Genomic DNA, 19383 nt, shown 5'->3' with positions numbered 1-19383 from the left:
AGAAACAAAAAAATATCCACTATAGTACTTCGATGTATCACCTTAATTAAGATGAATCACAATCATACATCGTAATTATTGTAACAGTATATTTTTGTGATGTGATGTTGAATTGATTTCATTCAGGATTTTGAAAATTTTATGTTTGCTAGATAGAACCTTATTGTAGTTATACGATTATAACTATGATTACGTTATCAATTGTGTAAATATTATAAAAGTGTATAAATATGGGAATCTATGTACTTGTTAGTAGCCGTGCATTGAAAAGTGTTGCGAGTATCATGGATTACCTTGCATTTTTTAATCTAATCTAACGTTAATTTTAGTCAACATACAGGGCGACGCAATGGGTATTGTCGTTTATATCAATATTACAGTATTATGGATATACTAATGGAAGGACAAAGGCCAAAAAAATATTTTTAACACATATAATGCATAGAATCATATAATGTGAATCGAATGAGTAAAGAAAAAATAGTTAAACAAATTTATGAGGCGGAAGCAGAGGAAGTTCTAGGGAAACTTGGCGTGATCAAGTATTTCAAATTTTTGATAGTGGTCAGGTCAGAAGTCGGAATAATCGGGGTGTATGGATGAGAAGATGTATGAATGTGGAAAAGATGAAGATTGCTTACAAAGACAGATTGGTTTGGTGGTTTATTCTCTCTGCCTACCCCTGCGGAGAAGCGTCGTGATGGTTAGTTAGTTAGTTAGTTTTACATATAATGTTTTACAACAATGATGATTATTCTTTGATTAATTCTCAATCGCGTCTTCGACAATGTTGTAAAACATGGGGACCGATCAAAAGACTTGATTTTTAGAAAAAAAAATTTTTCAAACTGCATTTCATGTATAAAAAAAAGATATGATTTTGCCTTCGTATATCCATAATTATTCTTTAAAAATGAGTAATATAAACGAATACGAAACGTTATTGCTATGCTCAATTACGCTCCTATAAATTTATGATTCTTGAAGGTGAAGATGTAATAGTAATTAACAAATTAATTTGTATTTGCACATTGCACATTGCAAAGCGGTGCCATTCTCTATAAAACGACTACACCGCGCCGAAACGGCTGTGCCTAAACTTCTGCACCAAAACGCGTCCGAGCCAAAATATTATTTGCATTTTATATGTTGATTGAAATACCTGAAGATTTGTTATGACTTAATTTTTATTTCTAGTAATCAAAGTATATAAATTATCATTATTAATTAATTGAATCGAATATCGGCGTTTTTTTTGCAGAAAATATTATCTCGTTCAAGCTAACCATATTTATATTTAAAAATATTTTTTCATACATAAGTGACGAAACATTTTTTAAAATGTGCAATGAGTAAAACTTTCTAATATTTTTTTTTTTTGGAACTTAATTTCAGAAATTAAATGTTGACTTTATAAAAAAATATTTTCTTTAGATCTTTTTTCGCTTACGAATGATTGTAATAACATAGATAATAAAATATATTGTAATAATAATAAATAAAGGATATAAGAGGAGATAGAAGCAATAAAAAAAACAAAAATAATTATTAACTGACATTAAGGAAAACAAAAAAAATTGTTCGCTCTACATTAATTAAATTATATTAAAATGTACACAGTATAAATAATTGAAAATGATCATAATTTTGTTAAAAAAATATTGAAATTTTATATTATCTTTTTTTACAAATTTAGAAATAATACGGTTTGTGGATATTTTTTTTAACTAACAGTATTGAACTGAACTTAGAAAAAGCTGTATGAATGTTGTGCTTTAGAAATTTCCTTTCATTCAAGGGCATTTTCGTGACCTTTCACGTGAATTTAACGTAGTTCTGAGTACCTCCTACACGAAGTGCTCCGACTGCGCATGTGCTCCATTCGTCCTACCCCGCAAGCACTGACCCAAATGCTTTCCAAAGCAGTCGAAGGCGGGCATTCGGTCTATCAGCGTCGAACGTATAAAGTGCGCAAAATGTCCGGAGAAAACGGCGAATCTGGACTCTCGAATCAGTAACATATTTTACTATCTAAAACTCATATATTTACTTTATTATCGTCTAATTCCAGTTTATTTCATGTATTTTCAATAAATCTATCGCTTTTCCTTGTATTGCGCACTGCAGAGTAGTAAAAATTTCGGTTAAAAACTTTAAGTTTGACAAATTTATATGTTTGTCGTTAGATGGCACTCAAATCGTATTTATTTAGGTGAATCTTACCAAAATATAATATTCCAAATAGCTTTATACGCCCAAGTTACGCAACAAGGGCGTCTGTTAAATTATTTTCATCTTGAAGGAATAAATTGATTTGCACTTCAAGGACGCAGTATTTGACATTGAAAATATCAAGGTGGTTGTCATGGAGATTCGCGGGCTCAAGGTTAAAGAGTCAATCTCGCTATCTTCTACAATTTGCTAGGAAATCTTGGTTACTGTAATAATATTTTTTTATATGTTTTACTCGCGTTTTTTCGTTTTTTTTTTCATGTATGTGACCAAGAACAAATAATTTAAATACATCTTTTGATATCCCAATAAAAGCAAATATACCAAAACTAAGAAAGTTTTCTTACAAGCTCCATTATATTTTAGATTTCTCACAGATTATTTAAATAATTAATATATTTTTAAAATGATTTTTAAAAAAGTAGATTACTAGTAAAAATTGTTTTTAATACACATTTTGCTCTTTTGATGTCAATGTTTTTTTCCCGTTGTATTTTAATGTTTTTTTGGTGTAACGTGCAGGGAATACTTAGTTCACCAAAATCTATAGATAAACTGTTTTTAATATTTTTATTTTCTCAAAAAAAGAATGTTTACAAGCTATTTAGTTACCAGATTTTTCTAAGAGGGGGGGTATTGATTTAAATAATTTTTAATGATCCCGGTATCTCAATATTTTCTTTCAACGGTTTTTTTTATGAAAATGGTTTAATGGTCAAATAATTCGGACATCCATTGAGAAATATCGTTTTTGTGACATTTTTTAATTGATCGTCACTCACCAATTCAACTCACCTAGAAGCCTTCTTGTTAAGTATCGATACATGGATTCGCAAACGCTTGGTTTTATGAGTTTAAATGTATAGAATAAATATTATTATTTTGTATTTACATACATACATAAAAGTTCTTTAAATTGATATAATCGCCCAAGTATTTAAAGAAAACATATTTAAACTCAGTCAATTTTTGAAATAATCAATAATTAACTTGTTAAATGTTTTACCTACATAAACGTGGTACATTAGTAAAAATGGATAAATATCTTGATAATGTCTTTAGCTATAACAATAATTACATTTATTTCCTTCTATAATGAGTATACGTGATTATAGTTTAGACACAGTATTAAATTTTAATAATAGTGCGTCATCTTTTTTATTATTAGAGATATTATATTTTTAAAAAAAGAACTTACCAAGTGAAGTTTAAATAACAATAAAATCTTTATTTTTTGTAAATCGTGGGATGAATATTTTTTTATTTCAAAACATGTTACATACATAAGTTCCTTGTATATTCCCGATGAGTAATTCCCATTACTCATTTTGGGTTTAAAGTCAACAAGACTGAAACACAAATTAGAAAAATAAACAAAACTAACACAGGGCAAAATTTTAAATATAAAACGGGTATAAATTTAAATGTCGGGTTGTGGTCCCGTTGTTAGTGTCGCTGACTCTTGAGTCAGAGTTTCTCGGTTCGGAACCCACTCTACTACAATTTGATCCCTATTTCGAATCATGAGCCGCTTAAGCTCACAGAAATATAATAGTATGAAATTGAAGTATTTTTGTAAATATTAAAAAAAATCTCTTTAAAAATAAAATAATAATAAAAAAAAAAACAATAAACGGGTTAAATAATAAACCGCTTAAATCTGAGTTGTGGCTAGGACATACTTAGCATTACGTTTCACATACTAGTCGATAAAACCTTTTTTTATTCCAGATTGCTTTTTGACAACATGAGTTCTGAAGTATTGCTGAGCCCGGTTTCGGAGCCGGTGCTGTGCTCAGGAAACAAGGTGACCGTGGTCGGAGTTGGTCAGGTGGGAATGGCATGCGCCTTCAGTCTTCTTTCTCAGGTATGTAAATACTAAAATAATAAAATGTACACTATATTTTCTAGCGTTTCTTATAATCCTCATTACCTTCATCCAGGATTTGGACCTCAAATACAAGTTTCTGCTCAATAAAAAGCTTCTTTCATCTCACCAATAGATTGAAGTCTCTTCTACTGATTCAAGCACTTTGTTTCGAAATTTGAACCAAATATATAGAAGTTTCAAGAATTTGAATAGTGTGGTTGTTGATCGTGGGTAGAATTGGTGAATGTTATACGTGCATAATGAAACCAGCACATGACGGTCTTAAGCCCCGTAAATGCCCAGACTTCCATATTTTTCTTCATCTATGATGCAAATTTAATTTTTTGTTACTTAAGACATGACCGATACCGCAGTCCACAATCTAAAGCCCAGTACATGAGTATTTAAAAAAATATATACTGAGAAATATTTGTGATTTTCTTACTTACTTATATTTCAATTTCATACTATTTCAGCGAGCTCAAGCGGCTCATTATTAGAAATAGGTATCAAATTGTTGTAGAGTGGGTTCGAACCGAGAAACTGTGACTCGAGAGTCCGCGACACTAACCACGGGACCACAACCCGACACAAAAGAAACGCAAGAGGCTCCACATTATATTGGGAGAGAAACACATAGGGCTCTACAAACAAGAATATTTGGCGAGAAACGGAAGGGGCTCTGCATATAATGATTTTTGGAAAGAAACGCAATATCGTTTACAAACAAATGCACGTGAAGAGAAATGCAAGGGGCTTTACAAATATGTGTATTTTGCAAGGGACTCTATGAACAAGTATATAGTTGGAAGGGGGGACGCAAGGGGGTCACAAACAAAAATATGTGAATAAAAAGGCAGGGGATTTTACAAACAACTTCATTCTAGTAAAATTGGTATTTTTTGAGGGCTTAATTTTTTTTTATTGTATACCAACAATAACCATAAAACATGATTATTACTAATTAACATTTAACATGGGCCATTTGTTTTTCCTGAATGTTTGACTAGTAAATTTTAAGACTGTACTACTAAAAAAAGCCATTGCTGATATTTTCGTTTTCCTCCTCTATAATACCTACTATTACTCCTCTAAGTATTTCCTTTTCTCTACAGTGGTAATTTCATTCCCCCTGAGCTTCTTCACTTACGTCTGCATCCCATAAATATCTTCATATATTTCACTAGTACATACGTGAATCTTGTGACCCAACTTTCGAGTTAACAGCGTGTCGATTCGGTGCTCTAAGCACCTCTTGGGTTCATGTAATGGATAGAATATACATAACGCCTCTGAGAAGGACTATTGCTCTGCTGAATACCAACTAAGAGAGGCAAATGTATATATTCATCAGTATTTCCATCCCCTGAAAACATCATTTTACACCCCAAGAACATTCTGGAATAAATAAGTCTGTCTGGTGTTATTTTTTGGGTGAAAAATTCCCTATTTCATTTCAAAATGTACTCATCTCTTCATCGCCGCTGTCCTGGATTAAAATGCACTCCGCCTGATTGGGAGTAGCCGTCTGGACGCCGCCGGCGACATTTCTATACCAGCTTAGTTTCGATAACATTGCTAATCTATGACCGAGACCTATGATCACGCAATCTCTCTAAAGCATGGCAACAATGCAACGTTTAGAGCTTACAGATATCCTTCTCTTGTCTATCGACCCACGAAAGGGATTGAGGGATTACCGTACTCTGAAAACATTAAATTTTCACATCATATTAACACGTTCACTGCGTTCAACATTTCGCGAACAATCACGCGATGCTACGACAATTTTCAATACGCTAAAACTATAAAAAATACGAAATAATTTTGGATGTCCCGGGTTCGATTCCCGTGTGGGGGAATAAGTAATGTTTTTTCATTAACATTCATTTAACCTGGACTGTAAGACTGATCATTTTTCCCTCATAAAACTTTCTCATCCGCACTCAATGGTGCATAGGGCACAGCATCAAATTGAGGGTTAAACGAAAATAGGAAGAATTGTTACAAAATTTAATCGATATAAAACAGTTTTTTTTCTTGTATATATAGCATTATCGCCTAGCCGTTATAGATTTTGGTCAGGGGTCGGAAATCTTTCTGATGAGAAAAGACAAACATTTAGTAAGACAGAATGTATATTTTTGTTCATAGAAACGCAAGATATTTCTATTAAATATAATTTTAAAATATAATTTATAGAAGTTTTGAGGATTTCGGTAGCTAAGAGCACTGCTAAAAACAAGAAAACCTAAAAAACGTTTCAATGGCCTTGAACGAAATCGACTCGCGCGCCACATGCGTTCCAGTTCCCGCTAATCTAGGTCATACGTTCCTGTCTCAAATTGTGGTGTGTAATTTTTAAGTTCTGGCGTTTCTAATTTATATTGGTTTAAAATAATATTATAAATTATTAAAACATTTTAAAAAAATCATCAATGGCTGTCACTTTGTAGTAATGCGTATCAATTTTTAATTTAAATTTCACTTCATAAATACCACATTTTTATTAAGGCCTAGTATTCCAACTTCGCAACTTAATTTTCTTCAAACTCAGGTAACATTTAACGTAATTGTTTTTCTTTAAACACCGTATTTGTATTGAAAAAATAATGGTTTTGAAAAGAAAAGCTCTTTTAAAAGGTGATGAATTATAAAAAATATCTAAATATTTTTGCAATTCATATTCTAAAAAACAAAAACAAAAAAATAACACGTATTCTTTTTAAAAAAAATTGGGCTAGACCCGACGATCGGCTCTACGCGTTGCTGGAAGCCAACTGAGTTTTATCAATGTGAGTTAGACCATAAAATGAATTGTGTTTAAAACATATGTTTCGATGCATTCCGCTTCGAAACATGTATCAAAATAGATTTTAATAAAAAGTGGTATTAAATAAGGGAAATTTAATATCGGAATTCTTTCTTTAAAAATAAAACGCGAGCATATCGTACTAGTTTAATCCGTGACCTTGGATCCCTTTCTGTACGTGGAACTTAACTAGCTACTTCAATTCAGGATATGACAAAATTGGTACGCAACTTTTTTATTGCCTATTAACTCTCCACACTCTTCTGATGAGTGTGAATTGTGTAACGGTAAGAAATACTATTTTATTTATTGTTTCGGCATTTTTTATTTAGACCTGTAGATGGAATCATAGCTTCTGAAAATAGTCGTTATAATAAAAGAAACTCAAGTGGTAAAAATGTATTTTTTTTTTACAAGTAAGAACTGCTTATAAAAAACCCGCACGCGGCTCGCAAGTCGCGGTCTCTTCACCCCTGGTTTAGGCATATCGAAACAATGATACGATAAAGCCAGGTGATATAGATAAGGCGGTTTTACATGTGGTGTGATTAGAATCTTTTTAGATTAGCCAAATGTAAGAATTTTTTTTGGATATTCAATTTGTGGAGTGGAATGCTTATTTCCAAAAAGTAATAACTTTTAACCAACAGCTCAATAAAAATAGACTTTTTTCTTAGTGTTATTTGATTGAGATCCATTGTGGATTTGAATATTTAATTTTATAAACATAGTCGACCCTTTCTCTCAGATAAAAATGAGTAGATTTAAAAGTTTCTTTTTTGTAGCTTCTACATTATTTTTAGGGTGCTGATGGGTCAACGATGAATAGTTATGGATTCTATTACATGAATAAAATTTTACTTACTTAATTTTTTTTCATTCTTTTTCTTTTATAGAATTAAGGAATTACATATGTGTAAATTAAATTCGTCGCTTTTCGACTGAATACCAGGACATGTTGTCAATAATGGCATAATGTCAATTAATATATGCTAATTTCAACGTAAGTGCTTAGCAATTGCTAATGTGTTAGATTATTGTTAATCGACTACCGTATTCACTAATTAGTGCGCTGATAATTAGGATTTAATGATAAACGAATTAAAACCAAATTAGATTAAGAATAATATAAAAGTCTGGGTTACGACCTGTCATAGGCTGGTTTGAGTGATCGCTTTATATACGCGTAACATTCACTATTCTACTCAATTGACTACCACGCTTCTCAAATTTTGGAACTCATGCAAATATGGTACAATTCTCACGTCGCTTCATGGGTGAGTTCGCAGCAGTATCTATGGCTGATTTGAATATAAAACAACAACAAAAAATACAAAAATTCTTAGATTCCATATTCCTCTTCATCTATGTTGAGATGTCAAAATGTATAAATAACTCCTAAGTGGAGAAACTTAGATTTGTGAACAAAGATTTGGACACACTCGAAATGTTAATTTTAATAATATTTTGTTTTAAATTGCCGCATCCTTAGTGTAGTGGGTTCGATTCCCAAGAGGCTCAAAATAATGGTTAATGATTTTTTACTATAAAAAATATTCATTTGATAAAACCCTGGAATGGTAGGTACCAGAGGTGCAGGGCTGATTGCCTATTCCTATTGTATTGACGATCAGGATTATCACTACTTCTATACGATGCGGTGCTCTATGCACCATTAGCATACCTTTGAATAATGGTTAGAAAGTTTGTTACGATCCGTTGACTAATACTAATATAATTGGGAAGTATGCGTGTCGTGAATTTTTCGTCTAATTTTCATTTTCTCTCATTTTATGGAAATTTTATTATTTCCTTTAACTCAATTTTCACGAGGAATGATGTGTTATAACCTCAAACTCTTATTGGTTACGTCATTGAGCTAAATCCATCGCAATTTTTCGTGCGATGACAGATTACTAATGAACTCTCATTCAAGAGACATCCATGATGATTGGCATTGTATACTTGGCGTATTTGGTCTGTGTACATACTATACCATACGTTGATATTATGAGAGAATTGTTTTGACCTACTTCATATTATATAGTGATGCCTAATGCATTGTCTGTGTTACAGTACCACAACGTGATTTTCATAAATATATATTACTAAAGCCGCTTGTGCACTACACGGAATTTTACCGTCCGGCAGTCCGGTTTTGAAAAATGAAAGCGACTACGACAGTTTAGCGTGATCGAATTTATATATTATTTCGAGAAATAAAAATACTTTGTGTTCTGATCCACTCACATTTTTATTAACCAACTAGTTTCGGCAACAACCTGTTGCCCTCTTCAGGGTTACATTTATTACTATTAGTAATAAATGTATTTATTACTATTAGTAATAAATGTAACCCTGAAGAGGGCAACAGGTTGTTGCCGAAACTAGTTGGTTAGTAAAAATGTGAGTGGATCAGAACACAAAGTATTTTTATTTCTCGAAATAATATATCAATATGATCCACAAAGTTAATGCTTTCAATATTCAAAACATGATCGAATTTACGCGCAACGTGTTCACGCACCGATCAAGAGCACCGATCCGAAGAAAGATGAACAAAGTGCAAGTCAATCCAAGCCAATCATCCGTTTTATATCCTAACTGACGTGCCGGACAGTAAAATTCCCTGTAATTCCGTGTAGTGCACAAACGCCCTAACTGTATATGCTTTGGCTCAGTCTGGTAAAATAAAAAAAAGAGAAAATTGAAAGGAAATTTTTCTTTTGTAATATTCAGATTTAGTTTAAATTTACTCTAATATTCAGTTTTAACTCTAACATATATTCAGTATTACCCTAGACTGGTCAGCACGCTCGGCTACCGTACTGGAGGTCCCGGGTTCGATTCCCAGGTGGGGGTCATAAATAAATGATTTTTTACTCTAATATTTATTCAATATTACCCTGGACTGGTGTACCTCAAGCGGAGGGCTGATAATCTTACCTTCATTATTAACTATCAAGATAACACTGAGTTTATATGATGCAGTGCCCTATGCACTATTGGGGTGCGGATAAGGGTTTTAAGACGAATAATTTAACAATACACGTGAAGCAATGAATGTATTAAAAATCTATGTTATAAGTATGTGTGTGCTGTTACATTCAACAGATGGCGCCGCCATTTCGGTAAAAGATACTTTTTAACTGTTATCTGTAACATTGTGATGATGACTCATAGCAAGCAGTCGATTTTCCAACCCATTTTTAAGATAAAAATATGTGATTTTTAGTTTTTTTTTAAATGTTTTCTTCACAGCAAGTTACTGGAGATGTAGTGCTGGTGGATGTTATGGAGGACAAGCTGAAGGGTGAGATGATGGATCTTCAGCATGGATCCATGTTTCTGAGGAACGCCAAAATTCACGCTGGCTCAGGTCAATAAATCTATTTTAAATGTATCTTACTTTTGTTTTAATTGTCGTTTCGGTTACTCCACCTCTGAAATGTAGGAGTAACGCGTTTGATTACCGTGCCGTGCTCCCGGGTTCAATTCCCTAGTGCAAGCAGCTAGATTTATTTTATAAATTACTTATCTGCAAGGGTTTATCACACATTAGCTGTAGGTATATCGTATTTGTTTGAATCTCTGAGCACCCTAACCATTTCTACTATACTCCTTATTTAATTGAACCTACCTACTACTTATTCTCAATTTTCTCTACATAAACCAATGATGCCCTTGAACTTATATGTTATATGCTCTTTTATATGTACATACATTATCTGTTTCCCTTCAATATATTCCACTCCTAAATCAAAGAATCTGAAGTGTGGAACTGATGATAGGGCAAATAATCAAGATAACACTGCATCAATCTACTGCGGCGTCCTATGCACCATTGGGTGTGAATAGGAGGTAGAGGAATATATATACATATATATATATATATATATATATATATATATATATATATATATATATATATATATATATATATATATGTATATATATATATATATATATATATATATATATATATATATATATATATATATATATATATATATATATATATATATATATATATATATATATATATATATATATATATATATATATATATATATATATATATATATATATATATATATATATATATATATATATATATATATATATATATATATTATATATATATATATATATATATATATATATATATATATATATATATATATATATATATATATATATATATATATATATATATATATATATATATATATATATATATATATATATATATATATATATATATATATTAACGTAAAACTGAGTTCTCCTACATAGAAAATTTATCTTTGACATTCTCTGCAACTCAAATGTACATGAGAATTCCTTTTTTTGGATATCTATTGCTTCTCTCTTTTCACAAGATGATTTCCTTGTCATCCTACGTCATTGTTCAGTAATTTCTGATCTGTGCAAACTACACTTTGGACAAAATGTATTCATGTTTTAATTATGCAAATTTTTTGTGATGTCATTCAAGAAACGTCATGCCCATATTTGCTTTTTTCAAGGCTTTTCGTTTATTTGCGAACTATAATTTATCACATGTGCTTCATATTAAACATTGATTTGGAAAATTAAAAAAAAAGTGGTTGATGATTTTCTTGTTTGGTAATTTTGCTTTGTTTTTTAGACTATGCACTCACTGCCGGATCAGCTATTTGCATTGTGACAGCTGGAGCTCGTCAACGTGAAGGGGAATCACGCTTGGATTTGGTTCAAAGAAACACTGACATCTTTAAATTCATAATTCCACAGGTATTTTTTGCGATTTTAATAATGATAGTGTAAATAAGCAGTATAATACATATTCCTTTAAATTAATACTAGGAATGAATAAGTATATAAAATTATTTCTTAATAGCTTAATGAAATACCAAAACAAATAATTGGAGGCTAGGCAAAGATAGAACAGAAATGCTACATTCTGTGAAGGGTTCATTATTTCACCTTTATTTCAGCTGATAAAGTACAGTCCCAACACAATTCTTCTCGTCGTCAGCAACCCTGTGGATGTGTTGACATACGTTGCATGGAAGTTGAGCGGCGGCCTCCCTAAGAACAGAGTTATCGGCACAGGGACTAATCTGGACTCCTCCAGATTCCGTTTCTTGATGTCTGACAAACTTGGAGTGGCTCCTACCTCCTGCCATGGCTTCATCATCGGGGAGCATGGAGACAGCAGCGGTAATTATTATAGTCAACCTGATTGATACCTTCATCAAATGCCTATTTGACCTATCTAAAATCTAAAATTCTACTATGCGAAGCGGAGAAAATTAACAATCAATATATTTCTGACATACCCATTTTGATTGGTATTGAGTGTTGTGGTTATCTGAGATAAATTGGACTTAGAGATAATTCTCCTATATTATTCCCGGTCCTTGTCCAAATTTAGAGCAACAATTGTTTAATTCAGTCTGTTAATTTTTTAGTAGACTGTCCTGTTTTTATACTTTTGTTTTTTACTATATCCTTAAAGCAGGAAGGAATGATTTTTTACATATTGTAGTCTTTCAATTAAGACTAGTTCCCGAAAGATGAAAATGTCATGCGTCTTCCAGTCTAAGGAATATACAGTATTCGTCTCCGGTTTTTGTATTTTTTATGTAAGTACACATGTATATGGTCGTTTATAATTTTGTGCCAATTTCAGTGGCTGTTTGGTCCGGAGTGAACATTGCTGGCGTGAGGCTGCGGGATCTGTGCCCTCAAGTGGGGCAAGTCGACGACCCAGAACACTGGCACGAGCTCCACAAGCAGGTGGTCGAGAGCGCCTACGAGGTTATCCGTCTCAAAGGTTACACCTCGTGGGCTATCGGCCTCAGCACTGCCAACCTGGCCCAAGCCATCCTTCGTAACGCTGGAAGCATCCACGCCGTCTCTACTCTCGTTCAAGTAAGGAACCAAAACATCAATTGAATACCTATCGCATACCAATCTAGCGATTATGTTGAATGTGAACTATGACCAATTTAAAAAAAAATACCCATAAATCTTAAATATTGTACAATCTACACACATACATACAAATGTACATGCAAAATAAGGAAATTTTTTCCAAAGTTTGTCTCAAATGAAGAGCACTTCCTTCTTTACCTTATGCGTTGCTTCATCTCTCTCAAGTATATTTAGTTTCAATTAATTAATTTCACTCAAATCATGAGGGATATTTATGAATACTGATTTGAAACTCTAAATTAAGGATGATGGGTATGGGTGTTTTTTTGTGGTTGTTTAATATTATGTTCAAATTAAAGGTGCTATGATCCAGTTGCTGCAAATAACCACATAGAATTGAAAACGTCACAAATATTTTCATATCTGTTTTAATGCGTCTTCCTTTAATGAAAGCTTTCAATTCATTAACTATTGTCGTTCGACCTTTAAAAATATGATTTAGGCCTGAGAATTAGCCTAATTTTGGCAAAAATCAGATTCTTACTTATTAATTACTACTCACTACTCACAAATCCATTGAATGACAAACTTCTGCGGCAAATTTATGTGAATTGCATATTTGTATACTGGCTGTTGATACTTAATCAGTATCCCTTAAAAGAATTCAAAATACATTACTGACATTATTTACAAAAATCATTGATTTCCAAATGTTTTGGCGATATTTCGTATCTAATGAAAGACATAATATTGTAATTTTTTTCCAGATATTGGCTACATTTTGATAGATTTTAATGTTATTCAAAATGGACTTTGCGATCATTTGAGTTTTTAAAAAAATATTCACTTTTATTTTTTTATTAATAAAATATTTTCATTATCCAATTTTTAAAACATATTTTCAATGCTATTAAATGATTGCTTGTCGGCGGGTTTGTCTAAAAATATAAAACTTTTCATCTTTGGCGCTCATTGGAGTTTGTAAGTTTAACTAAACTTATCTACTTAGTAAGTAACATTTGAATGCGTAATATTTCTGTTTTGTGTGCGATGCTTCTGTTTGCTAAATGTTTTTGCTTCACTCTGAAACTGTTTCTACATATTGTGCTCCTTACTTATTTAGGGCCAGCATGGAATCGACGAAGAGGTTTTCCTATCCTTGCCGTGCGTCTTGGGGGCTAAGGGAATATCGCACATTGTGAAGCAACCCTTGACAGAGGAGGAGATTGGAATGTTGCACAAGTCGGCGCAGCTTCTGAACGGCGTTCAACTGAATCTAAAGATGTAAACGCACCTCCAAGACGTTATTGTATTTATTTTTTATAAAAAATAATATTCGCTATCTATTCACAAATATAATATATGCTGACAATGTTTTATTCAGATTTTTAAACTAACATTATATGGATGTCTATTTCTAGTCAGTATTGTGCATGATGCGTGAACGAATCAGGCTGAATGCATTTGTATATCATATAACTAAAATGACCTATAATGATTTTCATAAAGGATTATAACTTTGATTGGATCACTTTGCGATGTTTTTATTGTATTACGTAGTGGAGTAATTGTCTCTGAAAGTATGTAAGCTCTATCCCTCGTTCGGCTTGCAAAGTGTGTGATTGCAGTGTGTCCCATACCTAAGTGTTCAATGGCTAGTAGATGTATGTCACTGTGGAAATTTCTTAAGTCAAATATTTGATGGAATATTAGGTGTATCGTGTAATCAATGAATGTTGTAAACCTGGAATTAAGCTCGAATGGTCATAAAAACCTTCGCTAACAACGTCTACCTCATTTATAAAAAAAAACAAAATCCATGAATAATGGTATTATAATTTCCTTTACTTTGCATTTTTGAACCGATATGGTTATAAGACTGTAAATATAGGTAATTAATAAATACATACTAATAATCAGTATTTTGTGTAGCTGTAACTATTAATGTACAAGTAATAATGAAGAAAATTGTAAATTATGCCTTTAAATTTTCGAGGCTCTTGTTGAAACATGAAACACATACCTAGTGATTAAAATAAACGTATTTGTACTATGCTAGATTTCATTATGTACTTTGAAATGCTATTGTCTTTTGTTGATGCAAGTTTTGAATTATTAGAGCACGATTAGGGATTAAAAATGATATGATAAAACTATATTTTGTGATTTTTTAAACTTATATAAATAAACACGCATGTACTAAGCACTGGCTTAACGAAATTCAGACGGTTTACAAGAATGAAAGAAAATATTTTGAGATTTATAGGAGAGATTTTTAACCTAACTTTTATAAATATGTAAGTATGTACTTAGCACTGGCTTAAAGAAATTCACATGGTTTACAAGAATGGATGGTAATATTTTGAGATTTATAAAAGGGATTTATAACCTAATTTTTATAAATATATGTACTAAGCACTGGCTTAACTAAATTTTCACGGTTTAAAAGAATGGATGGTAAGATTTTGAGATCAATAGTAGGGATTCTTTACTTATATAGAAGATGATAGATATGTATGTACCTATAATTATAAACTATATTTACTTCTCTTTGTAGACTAGATATAGAGAGATTTTCTATCTTTACACTAACATGTGTATTCGGTGTCTGAGAACGCCATTGAACATCTTTATATTATGTATGTATTAGAGTTATAAAATATCTTATATATAACAACAATCGAAGATTTTTTCTAGATTGGCATTCACTGCTTGCAACTTGGCTAATATTATACATGCGTACCTACGATGAATGTTCGTACGCATGTATTTTTGTACATAAAATTGTAGATGTGTGTTAGAAATTTAATATATTACAATTGTGTGCTAAAATAAATTAGCGTAATATCACAAGCACGGCATTAGAATCCTTGAATTAAATATAGGTTTACCATAATTAACTACTACAAATTTACTCAAAGTAAGGTTTTAGTAGATAACTATGCGAGTGTTTTACACAATTAGTAATAAAAAATGCACTTTTTGGAATGTATACTGTATTTCTATAATAACCCAAAATACACATTGTCAGCAAAAAAATGTTTTATTTAAATCAACCCATAATTTCCTCAACATCATCTCAAATACAAAATCATTTCAGCACGATACTGATATCAATTTGTATAATTAAACATTTATTTAAAAAAAATGAACTAACTAATTTTCAACACATTAAAAATTATACTATTTAAGTTTATCTTGTGAAATCTAATCCAATTAGAAACACATAACATTGATATTATTTACAACCTGCGTTACTTTTCATAACAATCTGCGCAAAGAAAATCACAACAATTCAGTAAAGGCGCTTAACTTAAAATATTTATGACACATGCAATCACTTGTAGTTCCTGGTTGCAGTTTTGTCCAAAGGAATAAACTTGATGGCGACATTCGCATAACAATATTTACAGAAATCGTTTGGTCACAGCTTCACCTAAATTCCTTAATTTATGCATAAAAGCACCGTTTAGTATACATATTTTTTATAAAATAAAACAATCTAATGGAAGTGTGTACCGGTGGCATTAATCGATAATATGTAAATATCCGTAAACAATCACAGTAAATATACAAAATAAATAATATTTTTATTTGACATCCGTCTGAGTAAGTAATTTTAGGATCCATTCCCGGTTAGTTCGTACACATTCGTGTTTTGTTTATCACAGGCTCAGTTTCTCTTACTATTGCTGTAAGTACGGAATCTGATGTTCCAGGATCTTTTGTACCTACTCCAAAAGGCAATATTACCCAAGTAAGTTTCCAAATTGTGTGTCGTAGGCTTGATTACCGCAATGGAGCCTTATATAATTCATAGAACAAATTTCATTCTACATTCATGCTCTCACTCATATCCATGTAATCTCACATTAAATAATTATTATCAACCTAAGAATACTAATACTACAGCCTACATAGCATGGTTATTTCAACCCATGCATTTCTAAGGGATCGGCATTTAATGTACTCGTTTTATGACATCTTACCTTGGCAATCAAACTAGAGACCTCTTGATTATATACTAAACATAAACTTCACCCCACTTTCCCGATGAACCACTCTGCTTATGGCTGCTGTCAGATTTTGACGATTTTGAAATTTTAATGGATTTTGAATCGTTAGAGTTCTCTGAATCTGTGGCAGATGTTTCTGGCAAGGAAGGAGTGCTGGACCCAGCTTCAGTAGGCGCCGCTATAGCTGGTCTGGGTGATGGAGTCCTCGGTGGAGTGACTATTTGCGATACCGTTACTGGTGTAAAGGTCATTGGAGTAGGGGCAGACAGAACAGTTCCCAGCCCAGGAGAGAGAACGGCCTGAGCCAACGCCGTGGTTCCAGGCTGGTTAGGATGAAGAGTGTTATTAACAGATCCGCTGTCCAATTCTTGAATTGGCGATAGAACGAGTGCTCCTAATACTGGAACTTCACTTTGATAAGAATGATGCGCCATCAGAGCCACTCCTACCGGAGAATTACTTCCGATGGGTGATTGCCGTTGATGTTCACGATCAGGTGTAGGGATACGTGGCCGATTTTTTACTGTTGTGGGCACTGCGGAACCATTCATCTTTTGTGTTCCTAAAATAAGAGCGGATAAGTAAGTGAACGAAAATAAAAGCCAAACCAGTATTGTGTGTATTTCAATGTGTTTTATTTACCCTGGCGTTTTGAGTGCTGACTCCTAACTGATTTCCGGCCGACGAACCTGTCGTATAGAGACATCTTGTGTTGTAGAGGCGGGGGGTGGGTGCCGTTGGGAGAAGAAACTACCCCAACCTCGGGGTTAGCATAGACTACAGAGTTGTGCCTGTTCCTACCAAACAATCCTCCGGAGGAATAGGCAGTGGACGATGAGCGCACTGACCCCATGCGAGAAATTTGCCGTTGGAACCAATTCTTTCTTCTTTCTACCAAAGGGGTGTCGACACTTTCCTGCAAAAATGTGTGCAAAATTGATATTATTCTATTTCTTTGTCTGTATGAATCAAAATTTAAATGTTAGTTTGTTTAAAATTCTTAATCTCCTATTCACCGATTTCTTTAAAAAATTGTCAGAATGTTGCACTTGAATACGCGTTCGTTTTAATTTAGCCACCCACTACAATAGCAATATTTAAATATGATTTAAATTTGGATTCGATCAATGTGATTGGTTGGGTGTTTTTTTTTTTAATTTTTAATATGAGGTCAAGGGATCTTGAAACCCTTATGTCACTGCGACCATATTAGGTCTATTGTGACCTTTCTCTGTATCATAGCTCACTCTCAAGACCTACATGAGTCATGTAGCTCACGACTTGTCTTGGCGGTAAGAGCTTCTCTTTCTCGGAGTCTAGTAGTGGTCCTTAAAGGATGTGACTTCGTTTGGGAGCGAGTGCGTCACAATTATTGATAATGTGGATTGGTGTATTGTTATCCTCCATACAAAGTTTGCAGACTGGGGAGTCATGTAGTCCAATTTTTGGCAAGTGTTTCCCCAGTCTGCAGTGTCCTGATTAGGATCCTTATTTGTTTCTTGATAAGCTTTAGAGCTTCTGTGGTGAATTTCCGCTATTAACCCATGATCCCCGTCATCCCTGTTGGGTGTTGCAATGTTAACTTACGTAATCGGCATATGTGTCATCCGCGTGAGATTTTCTCGGTTCCGTGTTGAGATTGGCGTAGAGGGCCTCAGCCTCGGGCACCTTGTAGTGGTCGGCCGAGCCCGGGGGCTCCGCCCTTCGGTAGTGCTCGGCAGCCAGCGTGTAGGGCAGGTCTCTGGGTACCACGTCCTCCCAGTACTGGTCGCGCAGCAGTTCGGGGTGCTCCTCGTGCATCTCGTCCACTATCATGTACGCGGCCTGCCAACACGTGAACGGGCGATATAACATAATACATAACCTCAATAAATAAACTTGATTTTGAAAGAAGTTTTTTTATTGAGCAGAAATTGGATCATATATATAGAACTTCAAAGAATTTGAGTAATGTGGTAGTCAATCATGGGAAGAATTGGTGAATGTGACACATGTGTATAGTGATCGCTTAAACCAGCCTATAGCCGTCGTAAGCCCCGTAAATTCCCACACTTCGATATTCTTCTTCATCTATGTTGAGATGTCAAATAATAATATAAAAAATTACTACTACTATTGGAGATAATCCAGATTTGTGAACAAGTATTTGGACACACTCAAAATGTTATAAACAATAATTTATTTATTTATTTAAACATATTACACACATTAGTCACATTCATAATATTTCCGATGAGTAATTTCCATTACTCATTTTAGGACTTGGGAATAAGGTTAAGAAGACTGAAAAAGGAATAATAAAACACCCGGCAAAATGTAAAATATAAAGCAATAAAAGGTACAGTAAACAGGCATATTTAAAAAAACATAAGGGAAGAAGCATGTTTAAAGGAAAAAAAATTGAAAATATAACTTAGTCACTAACACAATCTTTAAATAAAGTATTTTTTCAGTTTATTCATTTTGAATCCCTGACTGGGTTCTATTTTATATTTATCAGGCAACTGGTTAATTTGGATATAGGCAATTTA

The 19383-nt window shown here is 32.9% G+C and overlaps 2 protein-coding genes across 4 annotated transcripts in view; one reads left to right on the top strand and one right to left on the bottom strand.

Annotated features, from left to right (window-relative positions):
• Ldh (Lactate dehydrogenase) overlaps nt 1-15186 on the top strand; it is a 46220-nt gene extending 31034 nt beyond the window's left edge. For 2 of the 3 annotated variants that reach the window (XM_088256884.1, XM_088256885.1), the window contains exons 2-7: nt 3964-4099; nt 10176-10293; nt 11566-11690; nt 11894-12119; nt 12592-12833; nt 13960-15186. In XM_088256884.1, the coding sequence (XP_088113010.1) occupies nt 3980-4099; nt 10176-10293; nt 11566-11690; nt 11894-12119; nt 12592-12833; nt 13960-14124 (996 nt within the window). In that variant the 5' untranslated portion in view covers nt 3964-3979 and the 3' untranslated portion in view covers nt 14125-15186. Of the gene's footprint in view, nt 1-1924; nt 2015-3963; nt 4100-10175; nt 10294-11565; nt 11691-11893; nt 12120-12591; nt 12834-13959 lie in introns of those variants that run through there. The other variant, XM_088256883.1, reaches the window with a different exon arrangement.
• A 629-nt stretch (nt 15187-15815) lies between these two features.
• The window catches only part of Best2 (bestrophin 2), an 86859-nt gene continuing 83291 nt past the window's right edge, over nt 15816-19383 (bottom strand). The window contains exons 8-10 of the mRNA XM_088256882.1: nt 18440-18676; nt 17495-17768; nt 15816-17414 (exon numbers count right to left, since the gene is read on the bottom strand). Coding sequence (XP_088113008.1) covers nt 16861-17414; nt 17495-17768; nt 18440-18676 — 1065 coding nt within the window. The 3' untranslated portion in view covers nt 15816-16860. The remainder of the gene's footprint in view (nt 17415-17494; nt 17769-18439; nt 18677-19383) is intronic.

The sequence above is a fragment of the Brachycentrus maculatus genome, unplaced genomic scaffold (genome assembly GCF_059751285.1).
Source record: "Brachycentrus maculatus isolate JH-2025_06_01 unplaced genomic scaffold, ASM5975128v1 h1tg000068l, whole genome shotgun sequence".
Lineage (NCBI taxonomy): Eukaryota > Metazoa > Arthropoda > Insecta > Trichoptera > Brachycentridae > Brachycentrus > Brachycentrus maculatus.
This window is presented reverse-complemented; position numbering and strand designations above follow the sequence as displayed.